Here is a 19,539-nt window from a genome sequence, read left to right on the forward strand (position 1 = left end):
GTGATAAATAAATGTGCCAAATTTCAGGCAAATAAAAACACTCACCCCGTTGAGAGCCAGGACCACCCTGGATCAAGCAGGTACATGAGCACATAGCAAGCCAGCATTGTGGCGAATAACCATCACTCACACCACGAAAAGCCAGGAATAACCTGGCCCAAGTAGGTTTGTGATAAATAAATGTGCCAAATTTCAGGCAAATAAAAACACTCACCCCGTTGAGAGCCAGGACCACCCTGGATCAAGCAGGTACATGAGCACATAGCAAGCCAGCATTGTGGCGAAGAACCATCACTCACACCACGGAAAGCCAGGAATAATCTGGCCCAAGTGGGTTTGTGATAAATAAATATGCCAAATTTTAGGCAAATATAAACACTTACCCCGTTGAGAGCCAGGACCACCCTGGGTCAAGCAGGTACATGAGCATATAACAAGCCAGCATTGTAGTGAAAAAACACTTCTGCCACGCCCAAGTGGGTTTGTGATAAATAATGCCAACTTTGTGGAAAAAATAAAACATTCATCCCTGATTACGAACCAGGACTAACCTAGCTTTTATTGAGTTGAATTCATTAACATGCCCACGTTGTGGTAAATACAAACAGTCCCTCATCCAAAAATAGAACCAGGACTAACCTGATTCAAGGTTTGTAATCACTAACATGCCAGCATTATGGCAAATATAAATGATTTTCCCCACTGTAGTCAGGTGTCCCTAGTCAAAAACACGTTTTTCAATTGAAAGTGAAACATTTTCCTCGCTGTAGCCAAGTGTCCCTGGTCAAAAACACGTTTTCCCAATTGATAGTAAAAACATTCTCTCATCTGAAGCCAGAACTACGTGGTCCAAAACAAGTTAGCAATTATAGTGAAAACATTCTCCCTGTTGAAGCCAGGACTAACCTGGTCAAAAACAGGTTTGCAATTTATAGTGAAAACATTCTCTCTGCTGAAGCCAAGACTCACCTGGTCCAAACAGGTTCGCAATTTAAAGAAAAAACATTCTCCCTGTTGAACCAAGGTTTAACCTGGTCCAAACAGGTTCGCAATTTTATAGCAAAACATTCTCCCTGCTGAAGTCAGGAATACCTGGTCCAAACAGATTTGCCCTGAATAGGAAAAAAAATATCCTCCCGGCTGCAGCCAGGAACAACCTTATTCAACGCTTTTTCTATAAAACTGGGATGTTGCCTCATTGTAAAAAACTAATCTTAAGTCCGAACGATTTGTAAAAACTTGCTTAGATAATGAAAATCAGCTGGGCAGTGAAAAATGAAAGACAATGCCAATCAGCTACCCAGTACAAACGAAAGAGAGCAATTGCAAATATATTCCCTGTCAATGACAAAAAGATTGTAATTTTGGTCCAAAAACAGGTTTGCCATTAATAGTAAACATTCCCCCGCTGAAGCCAGGCCTGACCTGGTCCACAACCCAAATAATAGTAAAACATTCACCCCGCTGAAGCCAGGAATACCTGGTCCAAAAACAGGTTTGCAATGAAAAGGAAAAATATCCTCCCTGCTGAAAAAGGGGAGGAGGGTCCAGGTATTTTGGCGTGATTGTGCAATAAGCGTATTTTCGACGCATGAATTTGCGAAACAAAATCCAATCATGCGTAAATGCGCGGGTCGATATTGGAGCGAGACCTGTGAAACAGCACCACTCATGGCGCGACCGCGTGAAAATGATCCTGCAAGCGAATTCCAAAATGGAGCGCTTTCGCCTCTTACATGCAGAAAGTCTTGATTTCCGGTACCAGACCAGGTAAATGTCTCAATTATTCCAATGCTCCGCCAACAACAAATAACTACTCTTTTAGACTGGTGTAACGATTTACACAACCTGCTTAGACAATGCAAATCAGCTACCCAATATAAATGAAAGAATGGAATTACAAATATAGTTCCTGAAGGTTGCCAATTTGGCCCTAGTATATACCATATTTGGTATCTGTGGCATATTTTGAAAGCGCATAGCATATAAAGCAGGATTTTTTTTTTTTTTTTTTTTTTTTTTTTTTTATGATTTATTTTTTAAATTTGGCATAATTTTGACATGTTTGGAATAATAAGGAATACCATGCCTTGCCACCTTACCAACAATCTTGGTAAAGAAAAACACATTGTCCTTCTTTACAAAAGGCCGGGATTGGAAATTTTTTTTTTTTTTTTTTTTTTTTTTTTTTTTCATTTCTTTACACAGCTTGAATAATTATCTCCATGTGACAGTAATTGACGATACCCAATTTAACATTAAACACAGATCCCACAAAACCTCTACCATCCAACAAAAATGGATTGAAGGCAATGCTGACATGCCTGTCACTGATGAATGACCGTTTTCCTACTATTTGATAAATGTTTAACGCTATAAATAGAAGAACAGCACTTTTATGGTATTGAGTTTCAAGTGGGAACGACAAATGTCTCCTAAATAACCTTCACAGCTACACCTAGCGGGGCGTTTTTGTTTTGTTTTGTATTATTTAAACAATGCAATTTGGCCAGTTTCTAGATATGTAATTGGCAACTGGGATTACAATGACATAAAACACCCTATTAAATTAGTGTGTAAGTGAGCCACCACCCTTGCTTAGGCAAAGCAAAATGCAACCAACCTGACACTTTGCCACAAGAAAAAAAAAAATAACACGGCAATAAGCCAGTGCGATTTGTACAATATATTGCTAGCGAATAGCAAATTTTTAATGTGTCCATATAAAAGGACTGCCTATACCAGACTTGTCACGTAACATCAAAATAAAGGCTTGCGATTGGTCAGTATGCCTGCAACACAAAACTGCTCACATGAGAAGCTAACCTTGCAGCAGGGTAGATAAACAGAACGACCACAACAGCTGGGCGATGACATGAAAAATCACATGCTTCCGAACAACCCCCGCAGAGTTGCTTGCTTGGACACATTACCTTAATGTGATTACCATGACAATTGTTGTCAATAGCACATAAAGAAAAACAAAAACAATTTATCCAACAAGCATGTGTAATAAGAGGGCAGAAAATAAAAAGGCATGACACTTTAAGATCCACTTAGGCAACGATGCATCTTAAATTCTGTTTTAATAGCCAAATCATTTAATTCCATTAGTGTATGGAGGCAATGACTTTACTTTTGCAGGCAAAGCAAAAATGAAACCAAAATGACACTTGAAAAAATCTGCTAAGGTAGTGCGAAGGCAACTACAAAGACTTTTTTCATTGGCGCTAAACCCAAAACAAATTCTTCGGTTATCAGTGTATACAGACAGTAACAATCATTGCTTAGGCAAAGCCAAAGGTGTTACAGATATGATACTGTTGAACAAATGAAAACGCGACAAATGAAAATGACTGTAGGTACCAAGACACCTCTTGTAAAAGCAAACAAATCAATCAAATAAATGTGATCCGAAAGTAGCAATGAGCAAGATTCAGGTAACGATTACCCCTTAAAAATGACGTTTGTGAAAATATTTTCTTTGTTTTTTTTTTTTTTTTTTTTTTTTAGTTTTTTACAATTTAGTTTTGCCGAACCCTTGTGAAAGGGGGTGTTGTTTAGGAGGTGGGTTGCCTAAAATGGCAGGTTAAAGAGCAAAACATGACTGAGGGGCCCCACCGCATGCATGCAAACAACTACTATTTCCAAAAGGCCTGTCCGCAAGCTAAGCGAAACGAGGGATAGTGGCAAGGGTCGAGGGACCAGTCTTAGGTTGTATAGTTACGCCTACTGACATATGTATGACGATGACTAAAAAGATGATAATCGAAGCAGGGAGCTCTTGCTTGTTCTGTACACCCAGGCTGCTTATTTAACGCTTCGAAAGCAAAAACGAAGTCGTTCTATGGCCTAATCTATAACCTTTTAAGCTAGGTTAACAGAGGAACACTTTCGTCCAAGCCAGTACCATTACTTCATAATCAGGAAATGTCTCTCAAGAAATAAGTGGTTACAGGAAATTCGAAAAATAGGGAGCAAACATCAAAATGCACACTGTCAAGAGAAGAAATAAAGAACGCTCTCACCAAGGCTTATTGTGGTCGTAAAAAACCTGAGCAAATACACTTCCAATAAGTGCATAGTGTAACCATAGCTCCAACAGAAAAAAACTTGAACGTAACGCCTCGGTCTTGGGTGATGCCTCCAGAGAAGAATCCAAAAGCTTGTAAAGCGTATCTATCTGTCTCGTTCTGCTTGCAGAATGAGAGTGCACTAGCTATCGTGCTATGCGGGCGTACCATCACCACATGGAGAAATTAAGGGAACGGAAGAACTATTGTTAACAGGACAATAGGTAATCAAGTCACGTGTGGTATTTTTTTCTAGTGGATTAACTCTGTTTAAACAAGTCTAAACAACATATATTATTCATGGAAAAAAGCATTTTGATTGGTTAAAGTACCGTCTAGGGTATTCACTGCGTATTCATGACCGATCTCCATTCAACATGAAGTAGCTCAATCTTCAAAATTAGCTTCAAAGATCTCCCAGCCTCCCTATGCGTCGCAGTGTTGTTTCCATCCATGAATTTCGTGATACTTTGTACTTGTACAAAATGTAGAATATCGAAGGTAATGAATTCAACCAGAATCAATTGCCCCAAAACATTTTTTAATTATTACAAATATAAGTCGTATTAATATTTTTTCTGAGAAATCTCAGGGTATTCACTGAATACCTTGAATACCCGGACGCTACGCCACTGCTTGTCAGACCCTTCAGAACGGTGCCGCTGTGCAGCCGATGCTGGAGTCTAGTAACGACCCATGTTGTGACCCATGTTGGCCTCGTGCGAGGAGGTTGTATTAAAGGCAATCTGTCACGACGTTGATTGATTATAAGAACAAAGGGATTTTTTTTGTTTCCAGTCCCCTTTTAATTTATCGCATTGTAAAAAATATGGCAGAGCGCTGGAAACGCTAATGTTCCAGCTATTGTTCTCGTTAACCAATCCTTTTTCCGTGTTCCACAACGAGACAGATTGCCTTTAAATTGTTCATCAATGAAGTTGTGCGTGTTGTGCGTCGAAAATGAACAAAATCTGATAAAATAGAATAACGACTTTATACAAAAAAAGTTTTGATTATAACTCTTTATCAGGTAAAAAGAATAGAAGGAGAAACAGTTAAGGAGAGAACAGAACAGTAGAATCGAAAGATTAACTATATGGAACGTAGTAGGAATAGGACGTGGCTGCCTTATTAGTTTCGATCGTTGTTGCAGTTATTGTTTTGTTGTTTTTGCGATTGTTGCGGTATTTCTCCTAACCTAGTGTGTCTTTATGAAATCGAAACTGCTATACCGAAGTTCGAAAGCGTTGCAGGCTAAAACTATCGCTCCTCTATTATTGTCAAAGACGAGAAAATGGCAAAGAGGGGGATATTGCAATCTGAATGTTCATCAAACGCGAGGTTGAATTGTCTGCAACTTGCCATTTTGAAACTATTCGAACCAAAAGACAGAAATCCGAAGAGACCAAAAAACAAACACAACTTTGAAGGCAAACTTCAGATGTTGCGCATGCGTTGATAAGCAAAAGTCGAGCAGAAAGTCGAGAGCCTGGCCAAGCGTTCTCAACAACGTTCGACATCATTTAAAACTATAGAAATATCGAGCATTACTTCTCGGCAATTTTAACCTTGTTCAAATTTGTCTCGACAAGGTTCAACAACACTCGACAAGGCGGCCAAACGCTCTTGACATTTGATTCGAGTTAGATGGCGAGCGATGTCCTGCGACGAAGGGGAATCCAAGGACCTGGTGCTAGCTGCAAAAAATTAGTATCAAAAACGAAAAACCCCTAACTCAGTGAGACATAGAGGTAATAGCCTCATATATGAAAAGTCAAGTGAAAGTCGAGATTGTTTGGCCTCCCCTCTTTGGAAGAGTAATACATCCCTTGACATTGGTCAAGCGTTGTCGAGTGAATGTCGAGAGCATTTGGCCGGGGCTTTACCCAAAGTTGATACTCCTAAGGAGTGTCGGACGAAAAGTATTTGATTATGCTATGTTTCTGCTTTGCCTTGCGATCTTGAAAGGATGAACAGAAATTTTATTCAAATGCGGATCGAAAGTGACCGCACACCGATGGACTTTCAAAATGACAAATATATTTACCTTGAAATCGTTTGATTATTACTATACATCCAATGCATATAAGTTTCAGTTTCTGGTTATCCGTCATCATCAGCAAATAGGACTTCCAGCTCATCTTCACTTCCATCTCTTTTGCCTTCTACATTCAAGACATTTGAGTTCTCTATGGGGCTGAACTTTTTTCATCTATAAAACTGATGCTTCTTCTGGCTCTTCATAATTTCTCTCCATTACTTCTTTCTAAACTTCCAGTGCTTTCAATTTGGACGCCTGACTTAACTCACAATCGATCATAAATTCTAATTCCCTTGTTACGTTTGGCAATCGAACGTTTCAATTAATTTTCCTCCATGGGTTATAAAAATGAAAAGACCTCCTCTAAATAAAAGTTGGTGACATCCTTGCCTACTCTTCAGTTCCATTTATTGGGCTGACAACAAAATACTCGAAATTTAGAAAAAAATGACCGAAACTTTTTCCACCGAATCCACCGAAGTTTTTGGCACAAGATTTTGGTGCTTAATGAAAATTGGAAGACTACCTTCCTTGCCCAATGATTCTAAAATTGTCATCACTATATTATTTGGCGCACTCTGGATTCTAGTTTGCCTATAGTCGAAACGCATTTACTCAAACATTCTGATTTCCATAAGTACGTCTAGGTTGTTCTTTTTTCAGAACCTACTCGCAGAAACATGCTATTTTTTTCTATCGTCCAATCGCTGTTTAGTACGTCCTACATATCGAGCTTCACATAGGTACGAAAAATTCATAAACAACTAAACTTTTTTGAATGGAAGAAACGCAATCCTTTCGAATGGACGACACTTCAAAGTGGTTAACATGAAGCATGCAAATGCTAGATGATCTCGTAAAATCAGTCGCTGCATTTTTCTGGGAGGCGTAAAAAGGAATGAGTCGGGCAACCTCATTTCTTTTGGTCAATGGACATGCGCATGGGAGTCTACCATTTCTAAGCATTGCTAAAGGGGGGAGTGACCAAAAGAAACAATCTTTCTCACTTGTCTCCCGAGTCGTACTGCAAAGTTGGAAATTTAATCAGAATCTATCATGATTTTTTAAGTTAATTGTCTACTTAGTTGTTGATATTCCTTAGTAGTTGTGCATAGTTGTTAAAGATGGACCTTGCTATGCGCTCTATATGATTATGTCTTTCTATAAGTCAGTTGTGTCAGAATATCTTTTATATTTCAATCTTTTGTTTAATGCTTCTATTCTGTTATATCTATAACCTGTTACGTAATTCTCAACACTTCCAATTATTGTTCCCTTCTTAGCAAAGACCTGCGTAGACCCAAGACCTATCCATGGCGGCAGGTTGGTTTCTGGAGGCTTTCTGTTCCCCTCTTCTGTGAAATATGAATGTCTTGAAGGCTATACCATGGTTGGTCCAGATGAGCTGAAGTGCCAGGCAGATGGAACTTGGAACCGAGAACCAAACTGCATTGGTAATCTCAAAGCTTACTTTAAATTCTTGATTTGACTTATTTCACTTGTTTACATTTCAATGAATATATTTAGTTATATTTCAGATATCAAGCCATGCTTTGTTTTGGTTATTTTTTCATTTATTTAACTCTTGTTTGTTTTGGTTTTGCTCGATATTTTTTAGCTATTTATTATTAGAATCTATTCATTCATTCTACTTGTTTGCTTTTGTGTTTGATTTCATTATTTAGTCAATTTGTTTTTTTATTTTTTATGCCTATTTTTATCGGACCAAATATTTTTTCGAACTTTTTTGAAATAAGTTTAATCTCTCTGTCGCAGTTTAATGTCGAATTGTCTGTTTTAACTAATTAAAATTTGACATCCCATCCGTGTGATTCGTCGTTTTAATTCGATCCTAATTTTTTTACATCGGTTTCCGGTTCACAGACCGCCGTCACGTGATATGGCGAAGGCAGTGCCATTTATTCGATCGTGCATTTCTTTAATTCATTTATTCAATTATATATTTTATCTTTTAGTTTATCTTTGTTATTTATTTATTTATTTGATCACTTTATTCATCTATCTATCAATTTTTTTGTTAATTTCTATTTAGATCCCAAAACCACATTAATTCTTATATTCGTCTCATCTGTAGTTACTAGTTTCGAATGTTCAAAACATTTTAATTGTTCTTTGACAGGTATAAAATGCGGCAAACCTCCGGAGCTGAAAAATGGGTATCAGGTTTCACTTCAACAAGAATATTCCTTCTCTGACGTATTAGTCTATAAATGCAATGACGGTTTTCAGACAAGCTCCCGATTGGAGACAACATGCCAGGCAAACGGACAGTGGTCAAATTTCACGGCTTCTTGTAAAGGTATTTTTATTCAGCATTTTACCAAGAGCTCACTAATATCAAAATATATCCTATATATATATATATATATATATATATATATATATATATGTATTCCAGATTGCGTTGTCTATTCTGACTTGACAGTGCTCGATGTGCAAAAGCACTCATTATAATCTGTCTGATGAGTGCGCAAGCACGAAACTCGGAGTAACAGAGAACATGTCTCATTTCTAGTCTATATTCTATTTTATTATATATATATATATATATGTATATATATTACCATTCTGCTTCTGTGTCAATTCCCTTAACCCACTCAGTTTTATGCAAAAACCTTTCACACTTAGGTAGGCTTTTTCAATTTTTCGGCTTTATTACGAAACCAAGTTTCAGGTACGATACTGTGATACCCCATTTTTACTTCACCTTTTTTGTGAAACAACAACTAGACTTCTAAACAACAACTTAGTTTGTGCTCACAGTGCGCTACGCCACTGACCAGACTTCAGTACTTAAAGTTGCTTGGCTTATTAGAGAAATTTCTTGATTGCTAATTTAAGTTATCTTCTAATTCATTTCATTCAACCGAAAATAACAACACTTATTTAGTAGCTAATAACCTTTACTTATAAGAGTCTTTTGTAGTACTAGTCATTTTAGCATTTTGCGAATGAACGTGTGCATGTCAAACAGGTGAATATATCAATTAAGACAAAACTGATACTTGTTCGGGATATGAATCATGCCCGTCTTCCAGACATGCGCTAGCGCCCGTTTTAGATTTATTGCACATGCGCATTATCACTTGAAGCCCTGGCGGGAAGTTGTGTGGTCCCAGACAGAACAGCTGCGTGATTACTGTCATTAATGCGCATGTGCTATGACCCTGCAACACTGATTGGTTTCAGACGGTATTGTTTCGAAACAAAGGACTTACGGTTTCGTCTCCCGAACAAATACGGTACAAGGAGTACGAAAAGTATCGTCAAACTTAACACAATATTGCTAATGCTATCAATTCTAGCTAAATCATAAGCTTGGCATAAAAGCAGAATGAAAAATCACAACTAAAATACAACTACTCTAAAATCCTTAGGGGAAGAGATGGGAGGGAATTCTTATCCGCAAACAAGCTATCGATGTGTGAACTTATAATTTAATTAAAGACTATTTATACTGACACAACTTTACATGCAAGAACAACTTGAATTCAGTATCACGCTTCCATAAGCAACTCTATAGTAGCCTTTTTGAAGACTCTGTTCTCTTTCTTTCTCCTGTAACTGAATAATTTTAGTTTCTCACCTGTTTTGGAAGAGTGATTGCAATGAAATGTGTAGATTGCAAATGCACGATTTTTTGTAAGGGACCTACCTGAAGGCCTTCTTCCCTAAGTTATTTTTTTAGGACTTGTTTTGATCACATTGTAGTACCAAAATAACTGCACATTTAATGCCCTGAAAGTAACACAAGACGCAGTTCTGTTTTAAATTGTGGCTAGAAAAGAAGGTCAAAAACACAAGGAGGGCGGAAAAGGTTTGATACAGATAAAAATGCATCTTCAGATACCGCAAATGAATGGACCTGGTTTCCAAACTTTCCTTTCTTGCAGTGACAAAACATTCCAATTGAAAAGTTCCTTAAAGATTTTTATAGTAAACTTCCTTAGATGTTTTAGCCTTCTACGTGTAGGTTGCATGTAAAGTTGTTCCTTATAAAAACACGTACATGACTTTTAATGAACCAACCGCAAGTCGTATGAAAGACCGACAGCCTCTGTACTGAATTGGTTAAAGTTTGTCACTCTACACTTTCAGCGAAATTTTCAAAGGTTGTCAGATGCATCAAATTGTCTATGCACACCACAAATGCATAAATCGCAGAATTTTTTCACTCTCCAATTATCAACAATGAAACACAGTAACGAAATTCTAAGGACTTAAGATTACTATTCCCTATTCCTTTTTTAAAGCTAAATGTCAGAAATCTACTTTGCAGACTACCACAATGGATGAAACAAAACAGTGTTATAAGAAACAACTAAATTGGCTCACCTTTTCTAGCATCTGCCTTCTTTTTAACAGCTATTATTAACAAAACTACTTTCAAATAAAATATTATAAGGCCCTTGGGCTAAAAAAAGAAGTTTATATACACTTGAGGCCTAGTTTTGGGAGCTTCCTTACTTACGCTAGCGGGCAAACCATGACTGTGACGTCCCTGATTCTTACTTTTGTGGTGGATTTCGCATTTTTTCGTTATCTTTTCATTCTTTACTTAGAGATAGTGAACAAGTCGTCCTCCAGCAGTGTGAGCCGGCCTTGCTGCCTGTTTATATGCTTTTTGTGTCTCCTAGCCATTACATGCTCAGAACCAAACATTGCGAATAGCGAAAATGACAGAGATTCCGCGCCCTATGCGGTTGGTACAAGACTGAAGGTTGAATGCAAAGCTGGCTTCAAGCTAAATGGAGAACCTACTATAACGTGCAATGCAAATGGCGTATGGGATAGTTATCCAAAATGTGAAAATGGTAAGACATGAATTAAGTGTTTTTATTTATAATTGGATGACACGTTTTTTATTTTATAATAAACTTGGATCAGCACTAAGTACCTAAAGTTTCTTTATTTAGCATCCAAATTTTTACGTTTTAGTACAAAAAAGTTCCTTATCTCGGGACCTAAAATTTCTTTATTGTTTTGAAGTTTGAGCATTTTTGGAAGAATATGAACGCAGATCGTCAAAAAAATCCATGCAGATCAAAATCCGAAGTATGCTTCTTTTCCAAAGAAAAATCAACAAAATAAGAAGTTTTAGACTCTTTTTACGGATATTTTAGAGCTTCTTAATTTTAATTGAGCCTAACACAAAAGTTTCTTAAATTTTTGCCCCTCCTAGTACTAGTTTCTTACAAACCTGCGAACCGGCCTTGCTGCCCGTTTATATGCTTTTTGTGTCTCCTAGCCATTACATGCTCAGAACCAAACATTGCGAACAGCGAAAATGACAGAGATTTCGCGCCCTATGCGGTTGGTACAAGACTGAAGGTTGAATGCAAAGCTGGCTTCAAGCTAAATGGAGAACCTACTATAACGTGCAATGCAAATGGCGTATGGGATAGTTATCCAAAATGTGAAAGTGGTAAGACATGAATTAAGTGTTTTTATTTACAATTGGATGACACGTTTTTTATTTTATAAGAAACTTGGATCAGTACTAAGTACCTAAAGTTTCTTTATTTAGCATCCAAATTTTTACGTTTTAGTACAAAAAAGTTCCTTATCTCGGGACCTAAAATTTCTTTATTGTTTTGAAGTTTGAGCATTTTTGGAAGAATATGAACGCAGATCATCACAAAAAATCCATGCAGATCAAAATCCGAAGTATGCTTCTTTTCCAAAGAAAAATCCACAATATAAGAAGCTTTAGACTCTTTTTACGGAAATTTTATAATTTTTTAATTTTAATTTGAGCCTAACACAAAAGTTTCTTAAATTTTTGTCCCTCCTAGTACTAGTTTCTTACAAACCTGCGAACCGGCCTTGCTGCCTGTTTATATGCTTTTTGTGTCTCCTAGCGAGAACATGCTCAGAACCAAACATTGCGAATAGCGAAAATGACAGAGATTCCGCGCCCTATGCCGTTGGTACAAGACTGAAGGCTGAATGCAAAGCTGGCTTCAAGCTAAATGGAGAACCTACTATAACGTGCAATGCAAATGGCGTATGGGATAGTTATCCAAAATGTGAAAGTGGTAAGACATGACTCAAGTGTTTTCATTTACAATTGGATGACACGTTTTTTATTTTATAAGAAACTTGGATCAGCACTAAGTACCTAAAGTTTCTTTATTTAGCATCCAAATTTTTACGTTTTAGTACAAAAAAGTTCCTTATCTCGGGACCTAAAATTTCTTTATTGTTTTGAAGTTTGAGCATTTTTGGAAGAATATGAACGCAGATCATCACAAAAAATCCATGCAGATCAAAATCCGAAGTATGCTTCTTTTCCAAAGAAACATCCACAATATAAGAAGCTTTAGACTCTTTTTACGGAAATTTTATAGTTTCTTAATTTTAATTTGAGCCTAACACAAAAGTTTCTTAAATTTTTGTCCCTCCTAGTACTAGTTTCTTACAAACCTGCGAACCGGCCTTGCTGCCTGTTTATATGCTTTTTGTGTCTCCTAGCCATTACATGCTCAGAACCAAACATTGCGAATAGCGAAAATGACAGAGATTCCGCGCCCTATGCCGTTGGTACAAGACTGAAGGTTGAATGCAAAGCTGGCTTCAAGCTAAATGGAGAACCTACTATAACCTGCAATGCAAATGGGGTATGGGATAGTTATCCAAAATGTGAAAATGGTAAGACATGAATTAAGTGTTTTTATTTATAATTGGATGACACGTTTTTTATTTTATAAGAAACTTGGATCAGCACTAAGTACCTAAAGTTTCTTTTTTTAGCATCCAAATTTTTACGTTTCCTTATTTCGGGACCTAAAATTTCTTTATTGTTTTGAAGTTTGAGCATTTTTGGAAGAATATGAACGCAGATCGTCACAAAAAAACACAAGAAATTTTACAGTTCCGTATTAATTTACAAGTGCAAAATGATACCTAGAACTTTTAAAAATCATGTCAACTGCATGACAATGGTTAGTTTGTACTGAAAAAAATGATCAAAGTTAAAAATGCATACTTGAACTGTCAATATTGTAAAATACAGAGAACATCTATGAGGAAATATTGATGTGTGTCAGGAAATTTGTTCTTAAAAAATTTTGTAAGAGGCCTGATGCTGCCCTTAAGCAGAAAAGTGCTTTTGTCTGTTAGAGAACACAGCTCTTGTAATTTTTATGTGTTTTTAAATGTCCAAAAAACTTGTTTTTCTTGTGTGGTTGACTTTCTAATTGGTAATTTTCACTTTTCTAGTTCCTTAGTTTCATAGTTTTTTTGTAAAATCTCAACCGTACAAAGTAAACCCTTAGATTTCTGATTTTGTATATGAAACAAAAAATTTTGATTTATCTTTGTATGAATGCAATTTTCTCTGAAACTATGCAAGAGACTGTTTTAAAAATCCATATATTGCGGTTTCGGAGGAAGGTCAACAACCTTTCGCAACTCTTTTAATATTTATATTATAAAATGACAAAATATCTTAAAAGGTAAAAACCCAAAGAACCCAACAACTCTTTTCTAACCAAGCAAAAAAACACGAGTACAAAATACGAATTGTGATATTGTTATCTGACTTTTCTAGTTCCTGTATTTTTCTTGTTCCTGTTTTTACAGTTAGAGATGAACGTTTTTAAACAAGTCATCGACCAATGCCTACGAACCAGAGAGACCGTGCAAAGGCATTAGGCCTTAGTTGCATAGCCTTGCTTTATGGTAAACACAAATAAATTTTTCTTTAGCGACTCAGAACAGTTGTGAATCACCACTTGGTATGGAAAATGGAGATATACGTGACAACCAAATAGAAGTACAACATCTGTACGATAAAGGATACAGCAAAACAGCAAGAAGAAACGAGAGAAAAACATGGTGTGGAAGCTATTATAAAAATTCACTCGCTGTCATTATCAGATTAGATAAGGTCGTCAGAATAACTGCAGTCCTTTTCCAGTTAAAATGGCCTGCATTTGGTGGCGCACTAGCCTCATTTCGGTATTTTGATGCTAACGATAAAGACGACATTTTCAAAGAAACGAAGGTTAACTTTCTTTTTCATTCTTTTTTTAATAGTTTTGCAACAATTATTCTGTGACATGATAATGATTCTTTACGATTAAGCAGCCGGACAATCAGACTTTAAGCAAGTTTCAATTTTTTGGGGGAGGGCGTCGGTCTTTCTGCCTAATGAACAACAGGAACCACTAACATATTGTGATTTGTCCCTTGCCTTCTATTAATTCGTCATGGCATTTCCTTTTCGCAACTGAACCACTCCTGCTGCTGTCAAATATTTTCACGAATAGATTTGACATGAAAGTAGACACTGGGAACTTCTCTGCCAACAGTTGCCAGCTGGCTTTCATTTGGCTTATTTTAGGTTATGTTGGAGAGAATAAATTATTTGTTTCATGTGAACTTACGCATCAAAAGTATCAGGATGATCGATTAAAACTTATAACCTAATTCTTGCTTACGCCATGTAAATGAAAAAATATCATAAAAGTTTTGCGATAAAGTGGAACAAAAGGACCAGTTATTGAAAGAAATCTGCAATGAAACAAGAAAAAAATTCTGTTCTGAGAAAACTTCCTAGCAAAATTGTTTTTAAAGCAGAATAAAATTATTTTTGCGAGCACTGGTAAAACCACAGAACATAGACAAAGCTGAGCGAGTGGCCATAAAATGTTTACGCCAGGCAGGTCGTTCATAAGATGAAATTGCAAAATTAGTGGACTACACGAAGTCTACAATCAATCAATGAAAAAGGAAATTTTAGCTGCGGTTGCGAAGAAGCCATATTTGTGTATTTTAAAAGAGTTAAAATAACAAGTATCCACAGAGTTTAATGACTAAAATTCTGTTATGATAGGAGATTAGAATCCGAAGAAGAAAACCTAATTTTTCAGCAAATACCCGCACACAACGTCAAAATGGAGGAACGACTTGTCACTGTTTTGGGCGATAATGCCTTCTCACAGGAGTGTAGATTTGGTTAAAAAAGTGATTCTGAGTCTTTGGATTCTGAACGAAGAAGGAAGCATTCAAAAATCCTTTCAACCTACCTCAAGTATAGGAAGAGATTTAAGTAATGGCCTGGGGTTGCAGTAGACCTAATGCCGTGCGGTAGGCCTAATGCTGGGGTGTTCTGTAAGACTTACTCCATGAGCCTCTGTTTCGCTACTGCCTCATTTGACTGACGCTACAACAGAGACTCTGTTAAGTCTAGTGTTCTGTTAATGCCGCATGTTGTGTTACCATTTTAAAAAAGCCGTCCCGAAAAATGAATGGTTATATAAATCAGTCATTTATTTTTCATCAAGACAATTTTCCATGTCACACAATTAAGGCTACACTAATTTTTCTGCTGCAAAACTTCCGTTCGAATAATTTTGGGAAGGGAGTGTATATTTACCTAAACCAATGTTTCAATGGAAAAAAATTGACAAAAAAGGAGAATATTCTTGGATAGGAATGTAAATATCGCAGGCCTATATTTACAGTCAAGTCTAAATACAGACTTTAAAGCGATAAATGAATTGCTTCACAAGCTGCCCTCCCCAAGATTACATTATTTATAACCACATAAAAGAAAGAATACTAGAAATGATAGTTGTAAATCTTTAACTACAAGCTTGAATATTATCTACAAAAACTTTATAGCATGTGTGAAAAAGTGACTACAGGATTTAATTCATATTTTTTGAATTACAATTTTGAATTCTTTGGAGCTTTTAGTGAACTTTATTTCTTTGTCAAGGAAATTCCATAATTTAACCTCTCTGTAAAAGTAGATTATTCGACCTAAAAAAGTTTTCATGAAAGAAACGTGTAAGTATGTGTAGGTATTTCGTAGTTGACTGTTTCTCCTTTCAGACAGTCTATTGAGTATAGATGGTAGGTACCTAGGAAACTCTTCATCCATTCATTTGTACACAATATTCATTGTCCCTGAATTGATTAGATCTGTGACCTTGTCAACACAAGGATATCGTAACTCTATGCTTTTGGTGTTATTATGTGATCTTCTTCATTTCATAGAGGTATAGCCTGCTAAAAAGAACCAACAAGGAAATAACTGTTAAACTCGAAGAACAGATAGAAACGTCACACTTTGAAATTGTTCTGCACAGTCAAGTATCCCATACAGTTTGTGAAAGATTTGAAATATTTGGCTGTAATGGTAAGGTTTTTGCATGTTTCCTTTTGAAATTTTATTCAATTAACCATTAAAATTTATATGGATTTTCTTAGAAAGTTGGCAGAACTTTAATAACTTGTGTACTTGTTTTATTTTATTTCAACAGTTGGTGGAAGCCATAATTAAAGAACTTTCTAAAAAATGTACACAAATTTCCTTCTTAGTTGATTCACATTGTCAGAGACCATCTGCTCCAAAAAATGGTGAAGCAATCGGGATGGTGTACAGAGAAGGAGACAAGGCAATTTTCTCTTGTAAACACGGTTACAAATTGAGTGGACAAGATCATCCAGTTTGTGATGCCAATGGATCCTGGGAAGGTTTTACACCATCATGCATTGCAGGTGAGCCATCCAATTCAAGTGCTTCACGTAATCATTGCCCATGATGCATTGCCAGAGAATGACTATTCACAAGGCCTCTTCCAATTGTTTATCTCCCCAAAAAATAAAACAGTTTTGTCGAAGACAATTAAAAATTGCACACCTTTTGAATGACCATCACTTGACAAAATATAGAAGCTGTGTGCTCAAACTCTTTGCAAAGTTTTAAGTTAGCACCAAGAGGAGGCTCTTCTCTCAGGAGAAGGGTTTTATTCTAATGCTGGCATGGATATTTTTATTCTATCTCCAAAACTTTAGGCTGTGTTGGGTCCTAAGTAGAGTCACATCGCCCCTTATGGAACGATTCGATTTTTTCATGATTTCTGACTGTGCAATGATAAAAATAAATATGAAGGAGTTTAGGTTTGTTTATCTTCAAAAAACGCGCGAAATTATTTTGCTGACGACATTAGTTGAACTCTTTGCTAATTATCGTTGTTTCATTTTGTTTTTAAAAGCTAGGAGAATATTTTAAAAGTAAGCAAAATGTAAACGAAAAAGTTGTCATTAGACCTTTGACCCTTCTTTTTTTCCTGCATCTCAACTTTCTTGGTCATTCCCTCGGTCGGTTTTTTAGCTAAAACAAAACCAACCCCCACAACGTGTTTTTTCATCTCCCTAAAACGAATATTCGTTGAAACCCATAAAATATCTTGCACAATTTTCATTCACCGGGATTTTTTATCAGGAGCACTTTCATTGGCCTAGTGGCTTCTTCGATGGAACGGCGGGCTTCCTGTTGTGATTTTCAACAATTCATGAGTGGCTGAACGTGTGACACGTGATAAAGTCCCATTTAAGTAAGAAAACCAAACTTGGGGATAGCTTTATTCCTTCTTTACTCTGAATTTGCAAAAAATGGCTCAACGAAAGTCTGTTTTGATACTGACGAATGATAAAGGTAGAAAGAAAGAAGGCAGATAATAATTCCCGGTTTTTCTCCATTGTGCGCTTTTCTGCATGCCTAAATTTGAGTCGTTCCAAAAGGGGCGATGGCCTAAGTTTTTCACGAAGAAAAGTAGCCTGTAGTAATGTTGCTCGTGCAGAAAGAGAGAAAAGCCAATAAGACTGTCTTTACACAAGCATGTAGATTATACAGCAGAGAATGTGCTTGTAGTACTTTTATTTTATTAGGAAGTACCAAAAAGCTGAGGAAACAATTTTTACTGAAATCGTTCCATAAGGGGCGACGTGACTCTAGAAAGAACCACACTTTTGGGTGGTAGCAACGCAGTCCTTCAAACAATTCAAGGACTCACAACAAAGAAACCTTTTGTAATGGCCTGTTTAATTTGTTTTTAAATCGAAAAGAACTGTGCGCTTTGGTGGCCCAAATTTGTTGCAACTATAATGGCGACATGCTTTAGATACTTGGCGGAGCTCTGTCGTTGCTCCACCTAGCATTTTTAGATTCAATGTATCTAAAAATGAGGAAACGCTATTGTGTAGAAAGAAAGGGTTTGTTTTCACCCTTGGACTCGACTTGTTATATTTTCCATAGGCAAGCGGCTCTGATTCGGCAACCTTTATCCACAACTGAGTATTAGTGCAGTCGCTTAGCAGCTGAATTGTGCATTTTATGATACAAGCATGAAATTTGGTACAAGTTCACAATTTGGCACGCTGAATAAGATGAGATGAAGACCCCACATTAAAAATGCCCCAAAAAGCTATTTTCAGACTAGGGTAGCCGTACCCAGTCCTCCTTTCGGTCGTCTTCCTCTTCAATATATTTTAAACTATGCAAAGTAAAAACCCGAAACTTTGCTTTCGGACGTGACATGGTGAATAAGATGAAATTCATATCCTCCTTAAAAAGCGCCCCTCAAAGCTATTTTAGACTAGGGTACCTATACCCAGTCTTACTTTGGTCTTCCTCCACATCTTTTAAACTATGCAAAGTAAAAACCCAAAACTTTGCTTTCTGACGTGACATGCTGAATAAGATAAAATTCAGATCCTTCTTAAAAGCGCCCCTCAAAGCTATTATAGACTAGGGTACCTATACCCAGTCTTCCTTTGGTCTTCCTCCACATCTTTTAAACTATGCAAAGTAAAAACCCAAAACTTTGCTTTCTGGTATGACATGCTGAATAAGATGAAATTCAGATCCTTCTTAAAAGCGCCCCTCAAAGCTATTTTAGACTAAGGTACCTATACCCAGTCTTCCTTTGGTCTTCCTCCACATCTTTTAAACTATGCAAAGTAAAAACACAAAACTTTGCTTTCTGACGTGACATGCTGAATAAGATGAAATTCAGATCCTTCTTAAAAGCGCCCCTCAAAGCTATTATAGACTAGGGTACCTATACCCAGTCTTCCTTTGGTCTTCCTCCACATCATTTAAACTATGCAAAGTAAAAACCCAAAACTTTGCTTTCTGGTATGACATGCTGAATAAGATTAAATTCAGATCCTTCTTAAAAGCGCCCCTTAAAGCTATTTTAGACTAGGGTACCTATACCCAGTCTTCCTTTGGTCTTCCTCCACATCTTTTAAACTAAGAAATTTAAAAACCCAAAACTTACTTTTCTGGTATGACATGCTGAATAAGATGAAATTCATATCCTCCTTAAAAAGCGTCCCTCAAAGCTATTTTAGACTAGGGTACCTATACCCAGTCTTCCTTTGGTCTTCCTCCACATCTTTTAAACTAAGCAATTTAAAAACCCAAAACTTACTTTTCTGGTATGACATGCTGAATAAGATGAAATTCAGATCCTCCTTAAAAAGCGTCCCTCAAAGCTATTTTAGACTAGGGTACCTATACCCAGTCTTCCTTTGGTCTTCCTCCACATCTCTTAAACTATGCAAAGTAAAAACCCAAAACTTTGCTTTCTGACGTGACATGTT

General features: G+C 36.7%; 1 protein-coding gene across 5 annotated transcripts in view; it reads left to right on the top strand.

The window, feature by feature from the left end:
• Window positions 1-19,539, top strand: part of LOC135694035 (sushi, von Willebrand factor type A, EGF and pentraxin domain-containing protein 1) — a 72,215-nt gene that overhangs the window by 22,682 nt on the left and 29,994 nt on the right. For 2 of the 5 annotated variants that reach the window (XM_089111314.1, XM_089111317.1), the window contains 9 exons: window positions 7,398-7,568; window positions 8,255-8,434; window positions 10,698-10,949; window positions 11,384-11,560; window positions 11,997-12,173; window positions 12,610-12,786; window positions 13,845-14,143; window positions 16,144-16,285; window positions 16,468-16,647. In XM_089111314.1, the coding sequence (XP_088967440.1) occupies window positions 7,398-7,568; window positions 8,255-8,434; window positions 10,698-10,949; window positions 11,384-11,560; window positions 11,997-12,173; window positions 12,610-12,786; window positions 13,845-14,143; window positions 16,144-16,285; window positions 16,468-16,647 (1,755 nt within the window). The remainder of the gene's footprint in view (window positions 1-7,397; window positions 7,569-8,254; window positions 8,435-10,697; window positions 10,950-11,383; window positions 11,561-11,996; window positions 12,174-12,609; window positions 12,787-13,844; window positions 14,144-16,143; window positions 16,286-16,467; window positions 16,648-19,539) is intronic. The other 3 variants (XM_065212675.2, XM_089111315.1, XM_089111316.1) reach the window with 3 other exon arrangements.

Source organism: Rhopilema esculentum, chromosome 11 (genome assembly GCF_057945365.1).
Source record: "Rhopilema esculentum isolate cy_ngs chromosome 11, ASM5794536v1, whole genome shotgun sequence".
NCBI lineage: Eukaryota > Metazoa > Cnidaria > Scyphozoa > Rhizostomeae > Rhizostomatidae > Rhopilema > Rhopilema esculentum.